The 25,254-nt window shown below is 39.7% G+C and overlaps 2 protein-coding genes across 6 annotated transcripts in view; both read left to right on the top strand.

The window, feature by feature from the left end:
- The first annotated feature begins 859 nt into the window (after nucleotides 1-859).
- Nucleotides 860-24,082, top strand: ZNF197 (zinc finger protein 197). 4 transcript variants are annotated; one of them, XM_038004078.2, is made up of 6 exons: nucleotides 860-980; nucleotides 4,900-5,370; nucleotides 6,889-7,048; nucleotides 7,657-7,748; nucleotides 8,025-8,151; nucleotides 21,998-24,082. In XM_038004078.2, exons 2-6 carry the CDS (start codon nucleotides 4,981-4,983, stop codon nucleotides 22,030-22,032), a joined length of 804 nt encoding a protein of 267 aa, XP_037860006.1. In that variant the 5' UTR covers nucleotides 860-980; nucleotides 4,900-4,980; the 3' UTR covers nucleotides 22,033-24,082. The 4 variants fall into 4 exon arrangements, with proteins under 4 accessions (XP_037860006.1, XP_007982069.1, XP_007982070.1 ...); XM_007983878.3 differs by having other exon boundaries at nucleotides 17,416-24,082; XM_007983879.3 differs by having other exon boundaries at nucleotides 4,891-5,370; nucleotides 17,416-24,082.
- Nucleotides 24,083-24,166: 84 nt separating this feature from the next.
- Nucleotides 24,167-25,254, top strand: part of ZNF35 (zinc finger protein 35) — a 32,297-nt gene continuing 31,209 nt past the window's right edge. For both annotated transcript variants that reach the window (XR_012090653.1, XM_073010295.1), the window contains exon 1: nucleotides 24,167-24,445. The gene's annotated coding sequence lies outside the window, so the exon portion shown is untranslated. The remainder of the gene's footprint in view (nucleotides 24,446-25,254) is intronic.

Here is a 25,254-nt window from a genome sequence, read left to right as displayed (position 1 = left end):
CACTGCACTCCAGCCTGGGAAACAAAAGCGAAACTCCATCTCAAAAAAAAAAAAAAAGACATAAACAGAATAACAAGAACCTTGCTCATTCAATAAACATTCATCTACGACCTATGTGGCTTCAGCTTTGTACTAGGTGCTAAATACATGGGATCCATGCAGACATGGCCTTTGCCCTGTTGGAGACTTGTTCCAACCATAGTCCCATATAGGGGTGTCAATTCCAGAAGTCCAAACCTAAGAGACTGAAGACCAAAGAGAGGATCAGAGTTCCAGTTTCCTTTATACATACCTCACTTTACCCAGGGTGATGGACAGCTAGAATAACCTCCTCTTTCAGGGGAGAGATGTCCCTACCATTTGCACATTACCTTGCACCTTCAACTTGGTTACTATTTAATATCATAGCTCCAATATGTCATCATGTGTGCAAGAGATACACCACAGTAAGCGAATTCACAAGAGGGTGATTTATAAGCCATGTTATTATTTATTATGAGAAATAATGTTATTATGAGAACTGCATAGGTTCAAGAAGAGACCAGAAAAGTCACCTACCAGATCATTCAGACATGAAGGTTACTCCCCATCAACCTCAATTGAAATGCAAATCAAAACAGAAATGTCCAACTCTCTTAGGAGGCAACAAGCATCCTGAGACCCTGGGTCCTGTCTTTCATCTCTGCATCCTTCCGGTCTGAAACAGCGGCCAGTTCTTGTTTGATGTAAGGAATAGTAGTACCCAAGGGCTCAGGAGTTCCGCCTCTCTTCTCCAGCTCTAGGAAAAGAAACGAACCATAGAGATGTGGCTTCCTAGAGATCCGGGATGAGGGGCGGGGTGCAACCGGAAGTCGCAGTATCCTCGGCTCGGCCATTATTCTGTGCCTCGGCTGCCGCAAGGGCTAGTTCCTGTGTCATCTCCTAGCGGCCTGGCGCCGAGGCGGCGGTACCCAAGGCTGGAGCCGCAGCGGGAGCCCCCGGTGAGCGGGGTGGGCTCGAGGGCGGGTGGGCGTGCAGGGAAGGCGACCCGGGACGCGGGCCTGAGCTTGCTGGGACTGCACAGCCCTCGGTAGCCCCTCCCGGGCCCTGACCCCCGGCACGGTCCGTCCCCAGCTCCGTGTTGGGGGTCGGCGTCGTGGCCTCGGCTGGGCACGCAGCCGGCCCGGAGAAGGTACTGAGGACAGCAGCTCCGAGTCTGTGTGTGTCTGTGGACGAGTGCTCCTGTCTAACGGACTCCACTGGCGCTTTGAGAAGAGCTGCCTCAGCAGCCTGCGCCCGCAGCTCAGGCCTTTCTGCTCTTCCTCAGTTTTCTCTGAGGCTAATGCACAGAAACATTCTGAGGCTTCCCTATACCCGTGGCGCCCAGACTCCTGAGGACGGATTTTTGTTTGTTTGTTTTAAGGGATGGAGCAATTTTAGTTTTTTTAGTCTTTTAGTTTTGTAATATAATGGTATTTAAAAATCAAACTTGAAACCACCCATACCACCATTACTTCAGGCAATACATTTTCATCCAAAGTACTAAGACCGTAAACTCAGAATAAATGCTGGCCTTACGCGCGCGCGCACACACCCACCCACACACACGCACACTCATTGCCAACCTGTCAGCGACGATTGTTACTAGTTTTCTCTTTTTGCAGCTTGCCAGATTAAAGCTTTGTCGTGGACTGGTGTTTGGAAACCGTTGTTTTAGAACAGTAGTTGTTTGGGTTTCATAAGTCTCTTCGTAGATGGAATCGTTTTGGACTTCTGGAATTAGAGTCCCTGAATTCAGAATTTGCTCCCATATCTCAACTAGCTAAGTGGCTTTGAGTGGATTCGCTCCTCTGATCCTTTTGTTCTTTCAACTTCTGCCTTGAAAACCTTTTGTGAGACGCAAATAAAATGTATGTGTAAGAATTTGTTATTTTTATGTTATTTGAAAATTATTCGAAATTCTTTTTAAAAATTCCTTTCCATTACCCCCAGATCAGTTACCAAGGACTGCCAAGTTTTTCTCAATTACCTTATCCCTACTGGGGGATGAGTAAGTTCCTACTTCGTTTAGAACTTAAGTCATGTGTTTATTACAAAAACCTAACTGATCTTTCTTGATATCCAGTCCCCTCACCCCCACCATTCCTCACTAATAGAATCCTGACACAACTAGACTCTCCTCATGCTCAGAGTGGAATAGGTCTTTCTAATTTTGGTACAACACCCAGAAGTCGTAAAAGATTGACTGCATGGCAAAAAACACTTTAAGCAGTCACATGGCACATATAGTCACAAAGACACTTGACAAACTGAGAAAAATTTGCAGCTGCCATTGTAAACAGAGGACTAATTTTCCTGTGATAAAAGTGTGTACAAATTAACAAGACCCAATACCTCAATAGAAACATGGGCAAAATATATGAATAGTTACTTGAAAAAATATACAAGTGACTCAATCAATATATTAATTCATTCAAAATGGAACTTAAAAATTTGGCAAAGAGCACACAACTTTGAGAACCGTATTGGTGAAAGTGAGGAAAGGCACTTCCATACAACTGTTGTTGATGGAGGTATAAATTATAAATTGGTACAATCCTAATGAGGTCAAATTGGTAGTATCAGAATTATACATGCATATACATTTTGACTCAGCAATTCTGTTTCAAGGAATTTTTCTTCTATATGCCTACACACATCCAAACTGATGTATGCCCAGGATTATTCATGATAATATTGTTGGTAATAAGAAATGATTGAAAACTACCCAAACATTCCATCAGTGCTGGCATGAATAAATTATGATACATCTATGCATCCATAAAAATGTGGAGAAGGACTGTGTATTGACAGGAAATATCTCTAAGACATGGTATTATTGAGAAGAGGAAAATGTAGCATGTCATTCATGGTGTCCTACCATTTGTGAAAATAAAGGAACTAGATAACGATATATGTACACACACATATGCAGAAATAACTGGAAAGATAAGAAGCTAACAGAGAAGGAAACTTTACACAGTATTCATTTTATAATTTTAAATTTCGAACCAAGCTAATATATTACTATTTTTAAAAATAAGGAAAAATGTAAAGTAAAACCTTTTTAATGCTTAAATGTAAGTAAAACTGCTTCACTTACAGGACAGGATCATCTCCTCAGAATACTGCCTCTCAAGAGCAGTAGTTAGAATTTAACTTCTGTTTACCTCTCTGCTCTACTCCTACACTCTTGCCTCTGAAGTTCACTTTCCTTCTCTGGTCTTCCTTCACAGAGTTATGTGTCCTCCCTTGCTTTTGAAAATAGAGTTTCTTTCTTCCTGGAATGGTTTTCCTCATAGTCCAATGATCCTTTTATTTTTCCTTAAAAGCCCAGTCCAAAATTACCTTTCATGGCTGGGTGCGGTGGCTCATGCCTGTATCCCAGCACTTTGGGAGGCCGAGGCGGGCAGATCACGAGGTCAAGAAATTGAGACCATCCTGGCCAACATTGCGAAACCCCATCTCTACCAAAAATACAAAAATTACCTGGGCATGGTGGTACGAGCCTGTAGTCCCAGCTACCTGGGAGGCTGAGACAGGAAAATTGCTTGAACCCATGAAGCAGAGGTTGCTTTGAGCCGAGATCATGCCACTGTACTCCAGCCTGGGTGACAGAGTGAGACTCCATCTCAAAAAAAAAAAAAAAAATTACCTTTCGTGAATCCTTTCTGTAGTTTTATGTTCTCCTATTACTTGTACTTAAACATTATATTGAAATTATGTTTATATTTCTGACTCCCCTATTTGTTATAAGCAAGCTGTCTTTAAGGGTCTATGTGTTCAAATAAAGAGGATGCTTTCATATGCTTTCTGATGGTGATGTAACTATTATAACCTTAAAAGCTTAAAAATGTTTGTATCCTTTAGCCCAACAATTTTCTCCTAAGAGTTTATCCTGAAGAAATAAGCAGAGATGTAACTAAAAATTTGTTAGCAAGGATAGCCATTGTGACCTTATTAATAATTAGAGAAAGTTAGAATTAATCTATGATAATTAAATTATGATAAGGACTTAGTTCAGAATAATAGCAGTGATTGTTTTCTGGTTTTGTGTGTTTTCTGGTTTTATAAATTTTTGGTTTTATAATTAGAAAAATGTGTTATTTCTAAAGAACAGATGATTTCTAGAGAGCAAGTCTAAGTTCTGTATAATAAAACCTTATTCATATTTATCCATCTATGGGACTAGATGTGAAAGGAAAAGAAAAAATGGGAAATTTATCCAAATATTTTGATTAACAGAATGAACAATTTTCAGAGAATTAAAGGCATATAGAGCAAAACTACACAGAACTTAATTCATCCTTTCTTTGTTAATTGAGGAGGTGGTTAGGATTTTATCTCATATGTATCATGATTAATGATTACTTGTTAACTCTGCGGAACACAGGAAAGAGTGCTAGTTACGGAAGGGTAATAAGTAACATTTAAACCCATATACCAGGCACTGTTCAAAAACTTGAAATGTATTATACATCAAATTCTCATCACAACCCCATGAGGTAGGGACTGTTACTATCCCTATTTTACAGGTTAAGAAACTAAGGTTCAGAAGTGAGGTACTTGTTCCAGGTTGCACAGGAGTAGTCAGGTGCTCATTGTTAGAGTGGTAAAGAGTCTATTGTAATTAGATGAAGGGATCCTATGAATAAAGACCAAAGGAAGTTCATATGTTTGGTTTCAGCAGTCGTGCAGGTAACATGAGGGTCTGTGTCCCAGAGCCTTAGGCAGGGGGTTTCTGTCAGAGGAAGCACTCTCTAGAAACCTGGGACCTTGTACTGACAAAGGTTCTCTCTATTACGGGGAGCTGACTGGGGGCTGTAAAGCTCAGTTGTTTCTCTGGGCTAACTTTAACAATGATTTCTTGAGATCTTGTAGATGATACTCTCCAAGCTCTAAGGAAGAAGTCAAGCATTAAGGAGACCTGGACTGGAGAGGAGCATTTTTCAAAAAACAACAATGACAAGAGAAAATTGGGCCCACAATGCTCTGAGACAAGAGGGCCTTGTGAAGGGGAAGGATGATACCTGGAAATGGGGAACCAGCTTCCAAGGAAGCAGCTCCTCTGTTTGGGAGACCTCCCACCTACACTTTAGACAATTACGTTACCATGAGACATCTGGACCCCAGGAGGCCCTGAGCCGGCTCAGGGAACTCTGTCGCCGGTGGCTGAGACCAGAAGCACGCACCAAGGCACAGATCGTGGAGCTGCTGGTGCTGGAGCAGTTTCTGAGCATCCTGCCTGGGGAGATTCGGACCTGGGTACAGCTCCATCACCCTGGAAGTGGCGAGGAGGCTGTGGCCCTGGTAGAGGAGCTGCAGAAAGACCTTGATGGACCAGCAATACAAGTGAGAAAGGCAGAGAGGGGCGATGGGTGTTGGGATGAAAGGAAGGAAAGAATTGAGGCTGGGCTAGAGGGTGATCCTGTGATTTTCATTAAAAATTAATAGCACACTAGCAACCCTAACGATAATTAAAGCAGGCCCATGAGTATTCAGACCATAGAATATGTCTGTAGAGAAACGGGTTTATGTTTAGGTCTTTGGGTCCAACTCAGAAGCAGCATAAAAACATTGACTCTGTTTTGTCCCCTGGGTAGTGCTTGCTAATGCTGAGTTTGGATCAAGAACCTGAAGAAGAAATGTTGAAAAGTTTTTCCCTAAACAGAAGCCTATGTATTGTTTCTATAATTCTGTTTGGAATGGTAATGAACACCTAGAGTATAAAAGGCAATAGCAGGCCAGGCACAGTGGCTCATGTCTGTAATCCCAGCACTTTGGAAGGCTGAAGTAGGAGGATCACTTGAGGCCAGGAGTTCAAGACCAGCCTGGACAACATGGGAAGACCCCATCTCTACAAAAAAATTAAAAATTAGCCAGGTGTATTGGCAAGTGCCTGAACTCCCAGCTACTTAGAAGGCTGAGGTGGGAGGATCACTTGAACCCAGGAGGTTGAGGCAGCAGTGAGCTATGATTATACCATTGCCCTCCAGCCTGGGTGATAGAGTGAGATCGTGTTTTTAAATACATACATACATACATAAAATGGCAGTAGTATAACAAGAATGAAGCTTTCCAAATCTTGGTAAGATCTCTTGTGTGCCCTACTAGGGATCTGCAAGCCAAGGGACTGCGCTAAGATATTTGCTTCTGATAAGATTTATATCCTTGACCATTAGATTGGAATCTTAATGTAGCATCTCATGTGTGTGAGATTTCTTTCTGTACATCTGTAGCTCACTAAAAACATTTCTGTATAAGACATCTGAATCATAACCCAAACTTGGGTGTGGCACTAAGGATGGGCCTGTTTGTTTTAATCATAATGTGGAAAATTTTAGAGCTATATATTTCATTGCAAATTACTAATACATCCTCATTTGAGAGAGAAGGAAACTGAGGCAGACGTCTAGCTGGCCTCAAAACCCAAGTGCCTTGGTGCCAATTTTAGTGTTAGTTGTATTTGAGCACAAAGGGTTAGGTAAAGGGGTCAATAAGCAGATGGTAAATAAGTAGAAGAGATGTGACTGAAGTCCAATCTAAAACTAAGTCTGAAGCTAAAATCCATGCTCTTAATTACTGCTTATTACTTCCCATTCCCTCCTTAACCCACACCCAGGTCTGGCTTCTGTTCCCACCGTTCTGTACAGTCTCCTCTGGGAGAGGTCACCAGTGCCATGAGTGGGGCTCGAGGGCAGCTCCATTGTTCTCAATGCAAAGCTTTACTGCTGTTTTGATGCTCCATACTTGAGGTGGGTCTCTCTGATCTCACAGTTCTAGATCGTGGGCAGAAAGAGGTCCACAGTGCTTAGGTGAGTCCATTTTCTTAAGGAACAAGAAGAACCAGCTTATTTTACTTGTTTCCAGGTTCCAGTCCTTGTCCAGGATCAGGACACTCTCCAGAAGGCGGTGAGTGCCCCAGGAACAACACTTTCTCCTGTACTTCCTGGCAGCCACATAGCAGCTGAAATTTGCCTGCATCCTCCTACTGACCTAGTGGCATTCAACCTCCAGGATCCTCAGCATGGTATTTACTCAGTGCTCTGGGCTTTGGGCTGTTCCAGGACCCTTTCTGTGGCTCATCCCCCTACTTCTGGGAAGTTGCTTCCTCTGCTACCCTGTCTAGGAATCTCTTACAGTGCCAATTTCTTTTTGCTGTTCCTGCTGTTCTCTTTTTCTTTCTTGGGCCCCTCTGATCTTGTATCCACTCTTTTTGTTTGTTTGTTTGGTTTTTTGAGACAGAGTTTCGCTCTGTCGCCCAGGCTGGGGTGCAATGGCGCAATCTCAATCTCGATCTCGGCTCACTGCAACCTCTGCCTCCCGGGTTCAAGCCATTCTCCTGCCTCAGCCTCCCGAGTAGCTGGGACTATAGGCACGCACCACCACGCCCAGCTAATTTTTTTGTATTTTTAATAGAGACAGGGTTTCACCATGTTTGCCAGGATGGTCTCAATCTCTTGACCTCGTGATCCTCCTGCCTCGGCTTCCCAAAGTGCTGGGATTACAGACGTGAGCCACTGCGCCCAGCCTTGTATCCATTCTTATTCCTACACTTTTTGTTATTCCAGCTCTGCAAGTGGGGGTCACTCAGAAAAAGTTTGTAGGTCCCATACGCAGCTTTTTCTCCTTCCTCAGATTCTCCTGCCCCTGAAGCTTCTGCCCTTTCCCAGGAAGAGAACCCAAGAAATCAATTAATGGCACTTATGCTCCTAACAGCCCAGCCCCAGGTAAGGTTTGCATCCTCTTTCCTTCCCAACTGCACAGCCTAACTGTGGCTGAAGTGCCCTCTCTCATCCTTGTCCTTCGATGTCCAGTCAGTTCCCATTTCTAAATCAAGGTCTATGCTATTGGAAGACAGACTTTACATGTGATCTCCTTATGTCTCCCTGATGTCTATTGTGCACTCACGGCCTCACAGTGTATTCCTTCACCAGAAGTGAAGGGAACCTTTCCACAGGCAACTTCCTGGGCATTGGTAATCTCACACACACCTGTTATTTCAGGAGTTGGTGATGTTCGAGGAGGTGTCTGTATGCTTCACTTCAGAGGAATGGGCATGTCTGGGCCCAATCCAGAGGGCCTTGTACTGGGATGTGATGCTGGAGAATTATGGAAATGTGACCTCTCTAGGTAAGGACACTTCTTTCTGTGATGCTTATCTTTATTTTCCCTTTATTTGTTTTCTGATTATAAAAGTAGCATATACTTATTTTGGAAAACACCAAATATTACAAAGAAGAAAAAAAACCTTCCTTAACATCGCTATTTCCAGATAACTATTATCATTTTGATATATTACATTTCTGTTTTTTCTATATGTTTGAGGGATTTTTTACATTGTTCAAATGTGTGTGTGTGTCTGTGTACAGTTTTATAGCTTGCTTTCCTTGTGTGTGTTCTCACATGTTACAAACTCTTTGCAGTTATTATCTATATTGGCTATATGATTTGTACCATAATTCAGTCAGCCATTTCCTTATTTTGAATAATTGCTATAATAATCATCTGTCTCTGTGCCTAAGGCCTTCTAAAATGTTTTATTATTTTTAGAGGTACAATTACTGGGCATAAGTGTTTGAATGGCTTTAAGGCTCTTGCTTCATATTGCCAAATTACTTTCTGTAGCGATCCCTGTTCTCTCTGTTCTTAGCAGTGATGTATAAGAACACTCCTTTTGCTCTGCCTTCATTTGTACTGAGTAATCCCACAATTCTAAATTGTTGCTAATATAATTTTAAAATTATATATTCTAAAATAGATTTATTTGATAAATAATAAAAGAGTATTTTAAAAATTTTTGTTAGCCATTTTTGCTTCCAGCAAACGTTAAATACCTATCGTGGTACAGCTGTGAAAATGATGTGACTCTGCCCTTAAATAGCTTACGATGGTTTAGGAGTTTATTACAGGAATATTAACTATGCAAGGCAGAGTAAAATAATTGGTACAAGAGTGGCATAAACCTGGTGTGATGGAAATGCAGAAAACAGGGCAATAAGTTTCATTCCTGGGGATTAGGAAAGGCCATAAAAGAGGTAGCATTTATACTAGAACTTGAAGAAAAGTGTAGAATTCTGTTTGGAGAAATCAACATTCAGAACTGGGTAATCAGCCACAGGAACTAATTTTGACTGAAATACAGATTTAAAGTATCAGTTTGAATGGCTGCAGAGTATTGCATGGTCCGTGTATCATGCTTTACTTTGACAGCTTTATGTTTCTGAATGTTTCTATTCAAGAACATTACATAACATTCCATTTTTTCTGTACTGCCTTTGTATGTGTCAGACATGTTTTAAAATCGCCTAGATCTTGCATATTTCTGTTAATATTTATTCTTTGGAATTGGAGTCTTTTCTGATATTTTCTAATTGTCATTTGCATATATGAAAGTACTGGTTTTTTGTATATTAATTTTGTACCTAGCAACTTTATTATTTTATTGTCTTTAATAATTTATACTGTATATTTTCACACTTTTGAGACTGTATCCTTTAGTATCTCAGCAGTGGCAGTGGTGGGTCAAACAGTCTGTAGATTTTATACTTTGATACATATTCGCAAATTATTTTCTACCAATGATACTTGAATTAAACTCCCGCAGAAAGAGCACACAGGAGAGCCAGTTTCCCCTGGATATGCTCATGATTTGGTCAGTCTTTTAATTAAATCTTTGCTAGGTAGATAAAGAATACCATCTTTTGTTTGTTTGTTTTTCATGTTTTCATTATTAGTGTGATTGAAGTCTCTTCATATGTTTACTCGTCATTTTACTCCTATTCATACACTTCATATATATAGAACTACTGCTAATGCTTTGTCAGTTGTTGCATATGTTTTTCCCATTTGTTTGCCTTTCAATATTATTTATTAATTTTTTTTTAAGGCTTAGAAAACCTTTTATGTTGTCAAACTTAGGAGTATTTTCCTGTATGGTCTTACTGGTCTTTTTCCTCATAAAAATATTTTTTAAACCCACCTGTATTTTCTTTTTTTTTTTTTTTGAGATGGAGTTTCACTTGTTGGCCAGGCTGTAGTGCAATGGCGTGATCTCAGCTCACTGCAACCTCTGCCTCCTGGGTTAAAGCGATTCTCCTGCCTCAGCCTCCCAAGTAGCTGGGACTACAGGCACCCACCACCATGCTCAGCTAATTTTTGTATTTTTAGTAGAGACAGGATTTTGCCATGTTGGTCAGGCTGGTCTTAAACTCCTGACCTCAGGTGATCCACCTGCCTCAGCCTCCCAAAGTGCTGGGATTACAGGCGTGAGCCACCGTGCCCAGCTGTATTTTCTTAAGATATTTTTATCATTTTATTTTGATATTTAAACTTTAATCCATCTTGATATTTATCAATTTATCTTGATATATAGAATGACATAGACATCTCATGGAGGGGGTTTTGTTGTTTTTTGAGATGGCAGCCTCACTACGCTGCCCAGGCTGGCCTCAAACTCCTGGCGTCAAGCAAACCTCCCACCCTAGCCTCCCAAGTAGCTGGGACTCTAGGTATGCACCACCCTCCTAGCTTGTTTTTTAACCCAAGTGGCTTTCAGTAGTTCCAAAGGTATTTATTCGGTAATCAATCTTTTCTAAAAATTTTAAAATAGACTATATGGATTAATTGGCTAATTTTATGAAACATACTCACTGTGGACCCATACCTCATGCTGTACACTAAAATAAATTCCAGATAGGTCTAAGAGTTAAACTAAAAATAAATAAATAAATAAAGTAATGTAGTTGCTTGATTATTCCAGCTCTTTGAAGAAAAAGAAACTTGAACGTACTTTAATAAATTTTAAAAAAAAACATGCACTTCAATGTTGGGGCTTTGGGCAAGCAGATGCCCAGTGTTTATCTCCACTGACTTAGTAACTCTGATTTGAGGGGGATACATCAAAGAAATGGTTCAAAAAGAGGAAATAAAAGTCATATGTGTAAAAATAGTCCCAGGTGACTATGATGGTTAAAAGTTGGGCAAAACAAATTCCCTAAGATAAAGTACTAAGCAGAGCATGGTGTTTTGACCTAATAGTATATTATGACACTATCAAATATTATGACAACTCTGTGTACCCAATTTTCATGCATCGATAAACTGTGGTAGAAAAGCAGACTCCCAGATAACTTGTACATACTACTTCAGTGTGTAAAATGTTTGTGTATGTTTCTTTAGGAGATTGGACTAAAATTTGAAGGAAAGTACTAAGAAATATTGAGTACCTCCTGTGTCAGGCTTAGCCCCTGCCTTAAAGTACATTCAAATTGGAGAGATAGACATTTCCACTTATAATTACAATATAATTTGGCACATTCTGTATAATAAAAGTATGCATAAGTTTATGTGAGCCCATAGGAGCCTGGGAATGATGGAAGGATTGGGACAGTGGGAGGAGGAGATGGATGGTTCCCAGTTCCTCCACCAGGAGGGAAAGATTTATAGCAGTTTTACTGAGGTATATTTAACATGCCATAAAATTCACCATTTAAAGTGTACAGTTCAGTGGTTGTGTATTCACAGAGTTGTGCAACCATCCACAGTCATTGAAAAACATTTTCTGCCAGGCGTGGTGGCTCACACCTGTAATCACAACACTTTGGGAGGCCGAGGCGGGCGGATCATGAGGTCAGGAGATCGAGACCATCCTGGCTAACACAGTGAAACCCCGTCTCTACTAAAAATACAAAAAAAATTAGCCAGATGGCGGGTGCCTGTTGTCCCAGCTACTCGAGAGGCTGAGGTGGGAGAATGGCGTGAACCCGGGAGACGGAGCTTGCAGTGAGCCGAGATCGTGCCACTGCACTCCAGCCTGGGCGACAGAGTGAGACTCCATCTCAAAGAAAACAAAAAAAATTTCATCAACCCTTCAGCAGTCCACCTTCATTTCACCTAACTCATTCCTCCAATCCAGCCCTAGCAGGCACCAATCTGCTTTCTACCTCTATAGATTTGTGTATTTGAAACATTTCATATAAATGGAATCATGCAATATGTGGTCATTTGTGATTGGCTTCCTTTACTTAGCATAGTGTTTTAAGGCTCATCCATGTTGTATCAGGTATCAGTTCTTTATTCTTTTTATTGCCAGATATTCCATTGAATGGATATATCTCCATTTATCAGTTGATTAACACTTAGGTACTTCCACTTTTGGTCCATTATGAATAATGCTGCTGTGAACATTTGTGTACAATTTTTTGTGTGGATGTAAGTTTTCATTTCTACCTAGGAGTAGAATTGCTAGGTCTTATGATAACTCTGTATTTAATCATTTGAGGAACTTCCAGACTGTTTTCCAAAGCAATTGCACCATTTTACACTCCTACCAGCAGTGTATAAGGGTTCCAGTTTCTCTACATCATCCCTAACACTTGATATTATCTGTCTTTTTTATTTTAACTATCCTAGTGGGTTTGAAATGATATCTCACTCTGATTTTGATGTGCATTTCCCTGATGGTTAGTGATGTCGAGCAACTTTTTATGTTCTTATTGACTATATGTATGTCTTTGGAGAAAACTGTCTATTCACATTCTTTGTCTATATTTTAACTGGGTTATGTGTCTTTTTATTACTAAGTTGTAAGAGTTCTTTATATATTCCATATATAAGTCCCTTAACAGATATATGACTTATAAATATATTCTCCCATTCTGTGGGGTCTTGCCCTGTTGCCCAGGCTGGAGTGTAGTGGTGCGATCATAGCTTATTGCAGCCTTGAACTCCTGGGCTCAAGCGATCCTCTCACCTCAGCCTCCCGAGTAGCTGGGATTACAAATGCACCCCATCAGCCTGGCTAATTTTAAAATTTTTTGTAGAGACAGAGTCTTACTGTGTTGCCCAAGCTGGTCTTGAACTCCTGGCCTCAAGCGATCTTCCTGCCTCAGCCTCCCCAAGTGCTGGCATTATAGGCATGAGCCACTGGGCCTGGTGACTTTTCCCTTACTTGATGGTATCCTTTCAAGGACAAAGTCATTAATTTTGATGAGTTCCAGTTTTTTTTTTTTTTTTTCTTTTGTTGCTTCTGCTTTTGGTGTCCTATCTAAGAAACCGTCACTAATCTAGGGCCGGGAAGATTTATGTCTATGTTTTCTTTTAAGTTTTAGCTCTTCCATTTCAGTCTTTTATCCATTTTGAGTTAATTTTTGTATATAGTATGAGATAAGGATCCATCTTCATTCTTTTGCATATGGCACCATTTATCCCAGGCACCATTTGTTGAAAAGACTGTGCTTTCCCCATTGCATTGTTTTGGCACCCTTTTAAAAAAAACCAGTTGATTATAAATATGAGGGTTTATTTCTAAAGTCTCAATTCTAGTCCTTTGATCTATATGTCTACCTTATGTCAGTATCACCCTCTCTTACTATTTTGGCTTCATAGTACATTTTGAAATAAAAAGGTGTGAGTCCTCCAACTATGTTCTTTTTCAAGATTGTTTTAGCTACTCTAGGTCTCTTGACTTTCCATCTAATTTTGATATCAGCTGGTCAATATCTTTGAAGAAACAAGCTGAGATTTTAATAGGGATTGCAATGAATCTGCAGATCAGTTTGAGGAGTACTGCCATTTATTAATGTTAAATCTTTTAATCTGTGAACATGAGGTGTCTTTCCATTTATTTAAGCCGTGAGCTTCTTTCAATAATGTTTTGTAGTTTTCAGAATATAAGTTTTTCACTTCTTTTGTTAAATTTATCCTGATCTTGTTTCTGAGACTATTATTAATGTTTTATTAATTTCCTTTGTGGATTATTTAATACTAATGGATAGAAATACCATTTTTTTTTTTTAATGAGATGGAGTTTTATACGTTTCTGAGGCTGACCTTGAGCTCCTGGGCTCAAGCATTCCTCAGCCTAAACCTACTGAGTAGCTGGGACTACAGGTGTCTGCCACCATGTCAGACTGATTTTTATATGTTGAGCTTGTATCCTGCAATCTTGCTGTACTTATTTATTAGTTTTAATAGTTTTTTAGTGATTTCTAAGGATTGTCTATATGCAAAATTTTGTCATCTGCAAATAGAGATAATTTTACTTCTTCCTTTACAATCTGGATGCCTTTTCTTTCTTTCTCTTACGTAATTGCTCTGGCTAGAACCTCCAGTACATGTTGACTAGAAGTGGCAAGAGCAGATAGCCTTTTCTTGTTCTCAGAGAGAACCCATTCAGTCTTCCAATAATTTATTTTAATTTTTTTCAACAGGGTCTTACTCTGTTGCCCAGGCTAAAGTGCAGTGGTGTGATCACGGCTCACTACATCTTCAACTTCCTGGGCTGAAGTAATCCTCCTAATCCCCTTATCTCAGCCTCCCACATATCTAGGACCACAGGCACACACCAAGCTAATTATTTGTTTTTATTTTTATTTTATTTTTTTCTGTAGAGACAGTGGCTCACCATGTTCCCCAAGCTGGTCTCAAACTCTCGGCCTCAAGTGATCCACCTAGCTTGGCTTGCCAAAGCACTGGGATTACAGGCATGAGCCACTGTGCCTGGCCAGAATTCCCTTTCTATTCCTACTTTGTTGAGTGTTTTTATCACTATGGAGTGTTTTATCTATTGACATGATGATGTGGTTTTTGTTTTTCATTTTGTTGATATGGTGTATTACATTAATTGGTTTCCTAGTATTATACCAACATTATTTTCCTGTGATAAATCTCACCTGATCATGGTGTATAATTCTTTTTATGTCCTGCTAGATTTGGTTAGTTAGCATTTTGTTGAGGATTTTTATGTTTGTATTAATAAGCTATATTTATCTATAATTCTCTTTTTTGTGATGGTTATGTCTGGTTTTGCTATCAGGGCAATACCAGCTTCATAGAATTCGTTGGGAAATGTTTCTGTTTATTGGAAGAATTTGTGAAGAAATGGTATTCTTTTAAGGTTTGGTAGAATTTGCCAGTGAAACAACCTGGGCCTGGGCTTTTTGTGTGTGGGCAAGGGGTGGGGGTAATTTTTTTTTTTTTTAATTACTGATTCAATTTCTTTCCCTGCTGTAGACCTACTCAGATTTTCCTTTTCTTCTTGAGTCAGTTTTAGTAGTTTGTGGCTTTCTAGGAATTTACCTATTTCTTCTAAGTTGTCTTAATTTATTGGCACAGTATCATTGGTAGTATCATTTATACTCCTTTTTATTTTTTTAAGATCAATGTTAACGTCCAGAGAGTGACTTTAGAGCTTAGTTTTAAAGGGTATAGGTACGGGCTTGGATAGTGACTTGGAAAGAGGAAGAGCAATTCAGGAAGAGGAAAGGACACGGGCAGTGATAGGCAAGAAATGACATGTTTGGGCAGCTGCATGTAGTTCACTGTGGCTACAGTCTAGGGGCGTAAGAGGTACTGACATTAATAGATACCAGAAAAATAGGCAGTGGGTGAAGGTATCCTTTTGACTCCACTGGTTATTTCTGCTTTGTCCTGTAGGCAATGAAGAGTTAGGTGTTTTGAGCAGGTAAGTGACATGATCAAATTTACATATTGGAAAGATCATTGACAGAAGGTACGCATGAATTGGAGCAGATGAAAGGCAGGGAGTGTTAGAGGTAGGAAGGCCTGTGTCTCTTTCTTGCAGGCTTCATTCACCAAACATTATGGAAAGTAACCAGCTCCCCCTATCATTCTGACATTTTTCTACAAAGTCTTAAAAAGCTCAAGAGGCCCATATATAGTCTGATTCCTAAGCTAAAAACATTAAATAGTTTAACCAGCTAATTAGCTACTAATATAAGAGTTCCTAATTTCTTAACCATTTTCCATCTCAGTTTAACTACTTGTAACACTTCATTTCCTTAAAGCTTGTTTCATTATATAGAAGCAGCTCCCTCTCTCCACCAGCATTCTTCTTGTCTTTGTTTTTCATTTGTTTTGTTCTTGTTTTGTTTTGTTTTGAGATGGAGTCTTGCTCTGTCACCCAGGCTGGAATGCAGTGGTGTGATCTCGACTCACTGCAACCTCCACCTCCCAGGTTCAAGTGATTCTCCTGCCTCAGCCTCCTGAGTAGCTGGGATTACAGGTGTGCACCACCATGCCCAGCTAATTTTTGTATTTTTAGTAGAGACAGGGTTTCACCATGTTGGCCAGGCTGGTCTCAAACTCCTGACCTTAAGTGATCTGCCCTCCTCAGCCTCCCAGAGTACTGGAATTACAGGCATGAGCCACCGTGCCCGGCCTCTCCTTATGTTTGAAACCTCACTGTGAATAAGGAAACTGAAGTACCAGCATTGGATAGGCCTAAGACACATACCCATCCCTGCAGCCAGGTGGTTGGGTAGTGTGATTGGCAGTCCTGCCTGAGTCCTAGAGAGAAGGGCAGTTGAGATGAGATATGAGGGCCTGACCTAAGAATGTCTGTAGTTCAAGTTAATATTTATTGGATCTTTGCCATCCTCATCCTCTCATAAACTTAAAGAAATGTATAATGAAATAAAATGGCTGCACTCTTATCTTCTCTCGCTGTTTAGATAGAAGAAAAGTATTGTTATATGCAAAGAGAAGATGATGTTACTGTTATTCACATAACTTATTAGACAGTTTGGGGGAACTGGCTCATAATTTCTCTCACACTTGGGTAGCTTGAAAGTAAACTTCCAAAACATTTTCATACTGTTCGTATTTTAAAATATTTGAGACTATTGGAGTAGATAGGAACCTTGGAGATTAGTTCAGCCTCATCATTTTACAGATCATTTTCATACTTTTCTTCTATTTTCCCTTTTCTTTCTGTATTTCTTCTTTTATGTTTTATGTGTAATTAAGGGAGTTCATAACGGACCTTTTTAAAATGAATTTAAAATTTTCCATTTCTTAATTTTAAATGGAGTAGGAGTTATATATAAATTCTAAGGATTAAGTTGCTTTTCGATGGATTTCTTTTCTGTTGGTTAATTGCTTTCAACCAGTTAAAAAGTATTCATGCCTTTGACTTTTCAAAAATTAAAAATTGCCTTTCAGAGTCCTTACATATATTTTCCTTCCCTTAAAGTTTCCATCTTTCTAACACAAAGAAAATAAAAAAGAAAGTTACTTGTAATACAAATGGTTCTTGCTCTTCTATCCAAGTTCCTTAGATATGAACCACCTCCATAAGATCCTATGTTTTCTCTCTGGTTTTCCTTGCTTCTGTTTTCTCAGCATTATTTGTATTTTTCCATCTGCTTCCTGAAGACAAAGCACTTAAAAATGTCTCAACCTGAGTTGTATGTTAATCCATTTACAACTTGTCAGTGTAGCATTATTCTTTGTACCTTCATTTAATGAAAAGTTTCTCCTTTTTGTATACATATTAAAGTGTGCCTTCCTAGAATGTTTTAAAGTCATTTGAAGATCCTATTCTTCCAAACACAGGGACATGGTAACATTTGCATTTTTAATTCCTTTTACCAGAATGGGAGACCATGACTGAGAATGAGGAGGTGACATCAAAGCCAAGTAGTTCTCAAAGAGCAGACTCTCATAAAGGAACATCAAAAAGACTTCAAGGAAGTGTTCCCCAGGTCCTTGATTTTGAAGAAGAGTGTGAATGGCAAGTTTTGGCAAGTCAGTGGGGAAATGAAACAGATGAAAGGGCAGATACAGTGAAGAAAGGTTCCCTGTGTGAACGAGACAAGAAGAAAAGGACTCCACCAGAGAAACAAGGCCAAAAGTGGAAGGAATTTGGAGACAGCTTGACTTTCGGTTCAGCTATTTCTGAAACTTTAATAGGTACTGAAGGAAAGAAGTTTTATAAATGTGATATATGTTGTAAGCATTTTAATAAAATCTCCCATCTTATAAACCATCGGAGAATCCACACTGGTGAGAAACCTCATAAATGTAAGGAATGTGGAAAAGGCTTTATTCAGCGTTCGAGCCTTCTAATGCATTTACGGAACCATTCAGGGGAGAAACCTTATAAATGTAATGAATGTGGGAAAGCATTTTCTCAAAGTGCTTACCTTCTAAACCATCAGAGGATCCACACTGGGGAGAAACCTTATAAGTGTAAGGAGTGTGGAAAGGGCTTCTATAGACACTCAGGCCTAATTATACATCTAAGGCGCCATTCAGGGGAGAGACCTTATAAGTGTAATGAATGTGGGAAAGTTTTTTCTCAGAATGCTTACCTCATTGACCATCAGAGGCTCCACAAAGGGGAAGAACCTTATAAATGTAACAAGTGTCAGAAAGCTTTCATTCTGAAGAAGAGCCTCATTCTGCACCAGAGAATCCACTCTGGGGAAAAACCCTATAAATGTGATGAATGTGGAAAGACCTTTGCTCAGACCACTTACCTTATTGACCATCAGCGACTCCACAGTGCAGAGAACCCTTACAAGTGTAAAGAATGTGGAAAAGTTTTCATTCGAAGTAAAAGCCTCCTCTTACATCAGAGAGTCCACACAGAAAAGAAAACCTTTGGTTGTAAAAAGTGTGGGAAGATTTTCAGTTCTAAGTCAAACTTCCTTGACCATAAGAGGATGCACAGCAGAGAGAAACCTTATAAATGCACTGAATGTGGGAAAGCCTTTACTCAAAGTGCTTACCTTTTTGACCACCAGAGACTCCACAATGGGGAGAAGCCCTATGAATGTAATGAATGTGGGAAAGTTTTTATTCTGAAGAAGAGCCTCATTTTACATCAAAGGTTCCACACTGGAGAGAATCTCTATGAATGTAAAGATTGTGGCAAGGTCTTCGGTTCAAACAGAAACCTCATTGACCATGAGAGACTCCACAATGGGGAGAAGCCATATGAATGTCAAGAGTGTGGGAAAACCTTTATTATGAGCAAAAGTTTTATGGTCCATCAGAAACTCCATACACAAGAGAAAGCCTACAAATGTGAAGATTGTGGGAAGGCTTTCAGTTACAATTCAAGCCTGCTTGTACATCGGAGAATCCACACTGGAGAAAAACCCTTTGAATGTGGTGAGTGTGGAAGAGCTTTCAGTTCAAACAGAAACCTCATTGAGCATAAGAGAATCCACAGTGGTGAGAAACCCTATGAGTGTGATGAGTGTGGCAAATGCTTCATTCTGAAGAAAAGCCTCATTGGACATCAGAGAATTCACACGAGGGAAAAATCTTATAAATGCAATGACTGTGGGAAAGTCTTCAGTTACCGCTCAAACCTTATAGCCCATCAGAGGATCCACACTGGCGAGAAGCCCTATGCATGCAATGAGTGTGGAAAAGGTTTTACCTACAACAGAAACCTAATTGAACATCAAAGAATTCACAGTGGAGAAAAAACCTACGAATGTCTTATATGTAGGAAAGTCCTTACCTCTAGTAGAAATCTTATGGTACATCAAAGAATCCACACTGGAGAGAAACCTTATAAATGTAATGAGTGTGGGAAAGACTTTAGTCAGAATAAAAACCTTGTCGTACATCAGAGAATGCACACTGGGGAAAAACCTTATGAGTGTGAGAAGTGTAGGAAATCCTTCACTTCTAAGAGGAATTTAGTTGGCCACCAGAGAATTCACACAGGGGAGAAACCCTATGGGTGTAATGATTGTAGTAAAGTTTTTAGGCAAAGAAAAAACCTTACTGTACATCAGAAAATCCACACAGATGAAAAACCTTGTGAATGTGATGTGTCTGAAAAAGAATTCTGTCAGACTTCCAGCATTCATCTTCAACAGAAAATCCATACCATTGAGGAATTGTCTTGGCTACAAAACACCCATGAGTCCAAGATTGAGATTCAGAAAATCTAGTGTCATATATAAAATGGAATAGAATCCCTGCCTACTTAAGTAACTGTTGGACAAATGATACATATTTCTTCTAAGAAAAAAGTTTATTATTTACTCTTTAATAGACAAATGAGTAGCATATAGAAGAAAGTTAATAGGCCGGGCGTGGTGGCTCACACCTGTAATCTCAGCAGTTTGGGAGGCCGAAGCAAGTGGATCACCTGAGGTCAGGATTTCGAGCCCAGCTTGACCAACATAGTGAAACCCCATCTCTACTAAAATACAAAAATTATCCAGGCATGGGGGCACATGCCTGTAATCCCAGCTACTCAGGAGGCTGAGGCAGGAGAATCACTTGAACCCGGGAGGGCGGAGGTTGCAGTGAGCTGAGAGCATACCATTGCCCTCCAGCCTGGGCAACAAGAGCAAAACTCTGTCTGAAAAAATAAAAGAAAGTTCATCCCAACTTTCAAGTCTACAAAAACATAATTCAAATCTAATAACATAGTTGTAAATGACAGCAACAATATCTTTGTATTAAAAAGTAGACATGGGCTGGGTGCAGTGGCTCACTCCTGTAGTCCCAGGACTTTGGGAGGCCGAGGTGGGAAGATCACTTGAGCCCAGGAGTTGGAGACAAACTTGGGCAACATAGGGAGACCCATCTTTAGTAAATAAAAATAAATTTATTAATAAAATTAAAAATTTAATCATAAAAAGTGGACATTGGTTTTTAAAATGTGTATAGTATGCATTTTAAAGATAGCATCACTGCTATAGAAAACCTGAACAGACAGTATGATCCAGAATGTCAGGTGTGGAGTTGAGTGGACAAGAGTCTGCTGATGAGGACAACCTAAGAAGAGCACTGGATCTGGAATCAGAAGACCTACCTTTGATTCCTGGCTTTCCCTTAATGGCCATGTGATGTTATTAAGTCAGCCCTAAAGCCTCAGTTTCCTGTCAAATGTTGACATGATACCTACCTCACAGGGTGGTTGTGAGGGTTACGTGAAAGGATCTTTGTGAAAGTGCTTTTTGAAATCATTCAGTTGTCAATAAAGTTGGATAAAAGAGGTTATGGTCAAAGTTTAAAACATGGGATCACGAAAGTTTGTGTATTAAGTCAATATTAGAATGAGGGGGATTCTATGAACCTAAAAGATGCTCATTTTTGTAAGAGGAAGTATGGTGAATAGCTAACTGGAATTTAGTGCTGTAAGAATAATTTTTTAAGTTTACCTTTTAATAAGGGAGTTAATAGATTATATATCTAGTTTATGTGTATGGAAAAAAATGTTATGGCCAGCCATTAACAGTGATGCCAAGGAAAACAATTTATTTTCCAGCTTTTGAATTTGAAACTTAACAGATGTAGAGTGTTAAAATGGAAGGGCAGTGGTACCCTGCCTTCCCTATCCAGAGAGAAAAAATCCTTGACCGAGCAGTTGAGCTGATGATCCCCGCCACAGTCATTGTCAATTCTAATCAATATTTCATCATTGCTGTCAAATGATAGCCTGTTACTCATGAAACAGCATTCTGTCCCAGCACTAAATTTACTGGGTCATAAATTTTTCTTACGGAGCCAAACTCTTCACTGATTAAGCCAATGCAGTCAGTGCCCATTAACCCCTGTGAACCATTCTGTGTCCTTGAGTACATTTGTAGGTTTTAACTCAGTCTATATTCTTGAGTTGGTAATTTTTATGTTGTAATTCTCAAAGTTCTGTTTCTGTAGCTGGACCGTGAATAATATCTGAATATGAAGATTATGTTTTTTAATAATGTCAGAGTGGTATTTTGATTATCATAAATGTTACTAATTCAACCCCACATTTCTTGGGGGCTGGTTCCTCATTAGAATGAAAGGTAACCAAGAGTGAAAACTGGAAGGGGCCTAAGGCTTAAAGTCTTAAGACCTGGATGTGGGTCACGTTTTGCCATCTGCCTCAGAAAAAATCTCTTCAGTTCTTGGAGCCTTGAATTCCTCATCTGTCAAACAGGAGGAAGAATATCTACCTCACAAAGTTCTTATGAGATAATGAATATGAAAATGCTTCATCTATGTTGTAGAAGAATCACCCCAGCTTATATAATAATTGCAAAGGACATATGTAGTTTTAACAGTAGAGACTGCTGTCATTTGCCTCTTCAGCAAGTAACAAAATGTAACATTGCTTAGATTGAGACAGCCCACATAATGTGCCACCTCCTATGATGTAATAAGCTGAAAAATGTTCAACCTGAATTTTATTAAGCTTCTTGGACCTCATTGCCAGGTTACAGGAAATACAGGAGGCAGAGGAACAAATAAAAGACACCACGAGAAACAAATCCAGAACATGGAATATTGTATAAGAAAGCTGCCCTGGATTCTTCTTCAAAATATTATTATGATGAAAAAGAGGGGACTGAAAATTGTTCAAGCTGTCTGAGTCTACTGTGAGTTTATTATACCGTTCTCTGCTTTTGTGTATGTATGAAAATTTCCATATGAAAGGTATAAAACATGGAAGAGGAGGCTTGTTTTTAAAAGATGATACTAAAGAGCCATTAGATACTAAGAACCAGAAATAGACTCACATAAATGGCCAATTGATTTTTGACAGGGCAAAAGCAATTCAATGGAGGAGGGATAGCTTTTTCAGCAAATACTGTTGGAGCAATTGGATATCCATAGGCAGTAAACCAACAACTTCAGGACCCAGGACTGAGCTAAGAAGGCTCAGATGACTCAAAAGCATGCTCCAGCCTGGGCGACAGAGCGAGACTCCGTCTCAAAAAAAAAAAAAAAAAAGCATGCTCCTTGGAAGGAAAAAAAAAATGTTAAATTGGACTTCATCAAAATTAAGATAATTTGCTCTGTAAGAGACATTTTTACAAAGATGAAAAGATATTACAAGTTGGGAGAAAATATCTGCAAATCATATCCAACAAAGGATTTGTATGTAAACTACATAAAGAACTTTCAAAATTTAACAGTAATAAGTAAATACAATTAGAAAATAAAAGACATTTTACTGAAGTATACATAGCAAATAAGAAAATGAAAAAATGTTCAACATCATTAGGCATGAGGGAAATGCAAAGCAAAATCATGAGATATCACCACATTCCTATCAGAATAGCTAACTTTTTTTTTTTTAATGGTGGTAACTGTTGGCAAAATGCAGAGAAACAGGATCTGATACTGTTTCTCTGGAAATGTAAAATGGTATAGCCACTCTGGAATATAAATGAAATGTAAAATGGTATAGCCACTCTGGAATATAATTTGGCAGTTTCTTGTAAAACCAAACATGTATATGTCATGCCTCAGGAATTGCACTCCTGAGCATTTATCCCAGAGAAATGAAGACTTGCGTTCACACAAAAACGTGTATATGAATGCTCATAGCAGCTTTATTTGTAATGGTCAAAACCTGTAGGCAACCCATATATCCTTCCTTAGATGGTTAAAACAAATTGTGGTTTATGTATTACCATGGAATACTTGTTACTCTGCAATAAAATTGACAGACTTACTGATATCTGTAACAACTCAAATAAATTTCAAGAAAATTAATGCTGAGTGAAAATAATCACAAAAGGCCATATTGTGTATGAAAATGTTCATATAACATTCTCAAAATGATAAAACTATAGAGATGAAAAATGGATTAATGGTTGCCAAAGGTTAGGGATAGTGGGAGGGAAAATGGGGAGAGGGTTGGATGTAACTATAAAGAGGTAGCACCAGGAAAGTCTTTATGGTGATGGAACACTAGTGTATCTTGATTGTAGTGGTGGTTAGACAAATCCATAGGTGCTAAAAATGACAAAAGTATACACACATACTGTACCAATGTTGATTTCCTTTTTCATATTATGTAAGATGTAACCATGAGGGGAAAGTGGGTGAAGGGTGCTATCTTTGCATCTTCCTGTGAATCTGTCATTTCAAAATAAAAAGTAAAAACCAACAATGACAACCAAAACCCAAAACTAAAGAGCCATAACCAAATAAAGTGTGTGAAACTGATTTGAAAAAAAAGTTATACATGTTTTAAGACAATTGGGAAATTTGAATATGATTGGTTATTAGATGGTATTAGAGAATTTTTGTTAATGTTCTTACCTGTGACGGTGATGGTAGTTTGAAGAATATTCTTAATCTTAAAAGATGCATGTTGAAGTATTTGGAATGAATGTTCTGATGTTTACAACTTAAAAAAAATATTTTAAGTACGTATTGAGAGATCAGGCAAGCATAGCAAAATGTTCGTTGTTGAGTGCAGATGGAAAATACGGGTATTCAATGTGCCATACTTTCAACTTTTATGTACTCTTGATATTTTCAAAATAAAACATTTGAGGGGAAATTATCAGGGCTTTTTACAGATTAATGCTGTGTAGCTTCAGGCTCTTGGGTGCGCGCCTCGCCTGAGTGTTCTATCCCTGCTTGGGGATGCACCCCTCCCTGAGGCTCACTTAGAGCTTCCAACCGCACAATCCTCCTAAGCGTTTCGCCTCATGCCTGGTGTGGGGCGACACTGGACACCCATCGAGAGGAAAGCACCTCCGAGATTCCTAGAGAGGCCGGCTTGGCGACTTGGGGAGCCGGAAGCCCATCCCGAGACACTTCCTGTCCGGTCATTGTTCTCGTACCGATGGGAGCTGAGGTCCCGGTCAGCCGTCCTCATGCTGCAGAGCCAGTGAACTCAGGTCGGGCTTCTCAGCTGCGAACAGTGAGTGAGATCGAAGCGGGTGGGCACGAACGTCGAGGGAGAAAGAGGGGCTGTCCCAGGGACCATGGCCCTAGGAGCGGCCCCTGCGTCCTTTCCCTGGGGACACAAGCCTTGTCTGTCCTGGGGTGGGTGAGTTCCCCACAGCCTCGGAATCCCGGCTGCCGCCCACCTGGGGCCTGGCCCGGGAGAGGATGGACCCAGACCAGCCAAGGGGCCAGACAGGTCCCAGGGACGGGGACGCGAGGAGCCTATACGTGGAGAGAATGGATTGCCACGTTTGGAAATAGAGAAAGGACATTGAAAGGGAGCCTTTGATAGAGGGCCCTGTGCCCTCTGGGACCAGAGGTCCTTCTGAATCTGATCAGAAGTCTGATGAGAGTACTCACAGTAGGCAGTCTTGCACATACACAAGATGGAACTAGTCTTAAGACCTTCATACCAGATTGAATTCGGATAGTGATGGAAAGAATAATCCTCCAGAATTAAGGTTTGTCACAGGAATGAAAGTATTGCATTACTTAATAAATTCAGTGTATACAGTAAGTGGTCAGTAAGTTGACATGGGGAAAAGAATATGATCACTTCAATAGCAGCAACAGGGGTTTGAATAAGATTTAGCACCCTTTTCCAATAAAACATTCAAAGGGGGATAGAAGGAAGAATTTCAGTCTCTTCATAAGCAATCAAACTAGTAAGGTTATTTTGCTCACAGGTTAAAAACAGAAACCCTGCTGGCTTAGCTGTGATAAAGGGTTACTGTTAATTAGTGAGGGTATGAATTGGCATGGTGCTTTTGGAAAGCAATTTGG

The sequence above is a fragment of the Chlorocebus sabaeus genome, chromosome 22, assembly GCF_047675955.1.
Source record: "Chlorocebus sabaeus isolate Y175 chromosome 22, mChlSab1.0.hap1, whole genome shotgun sequence".
Lineage (NCBI taxonomy): Eukaryota > Metazoa > Chordata > Mammalia > Primates > Cercopithecidae > Chlorocebus > Chlorocebus sabaeus.
The sequence above is the reverse complement of the archived record's forward strand: the minus strand, read 5'-3'. Positions and strand labels throughout refer to the sequence as shown.

Bases quoted from the DNA above. Each gene is read 5' to 3' on its own strand.
- ZNF197 (XM_007983878.3), top strand. From the start codon at position 4,981: ATGACAAGAGAAAATTGGGCCCACAATGCTCTGAGACAAGAGGGCCTT. The intron at 7,049-7,656 runs GTATTTACTCAG...CTCCTTCCTCAG, and splicing joins CCTCCAGGATCCTCAGCATG to ATTCTCCTGCCCCTGAAGCT. The intron at 8,152-17,415 runs GTAAGGACACTT...TCCTTTTACCAG, and splicing joins TGGAAATGTGACCTCTCTAG to AATGGGAGACCATGACTGAG.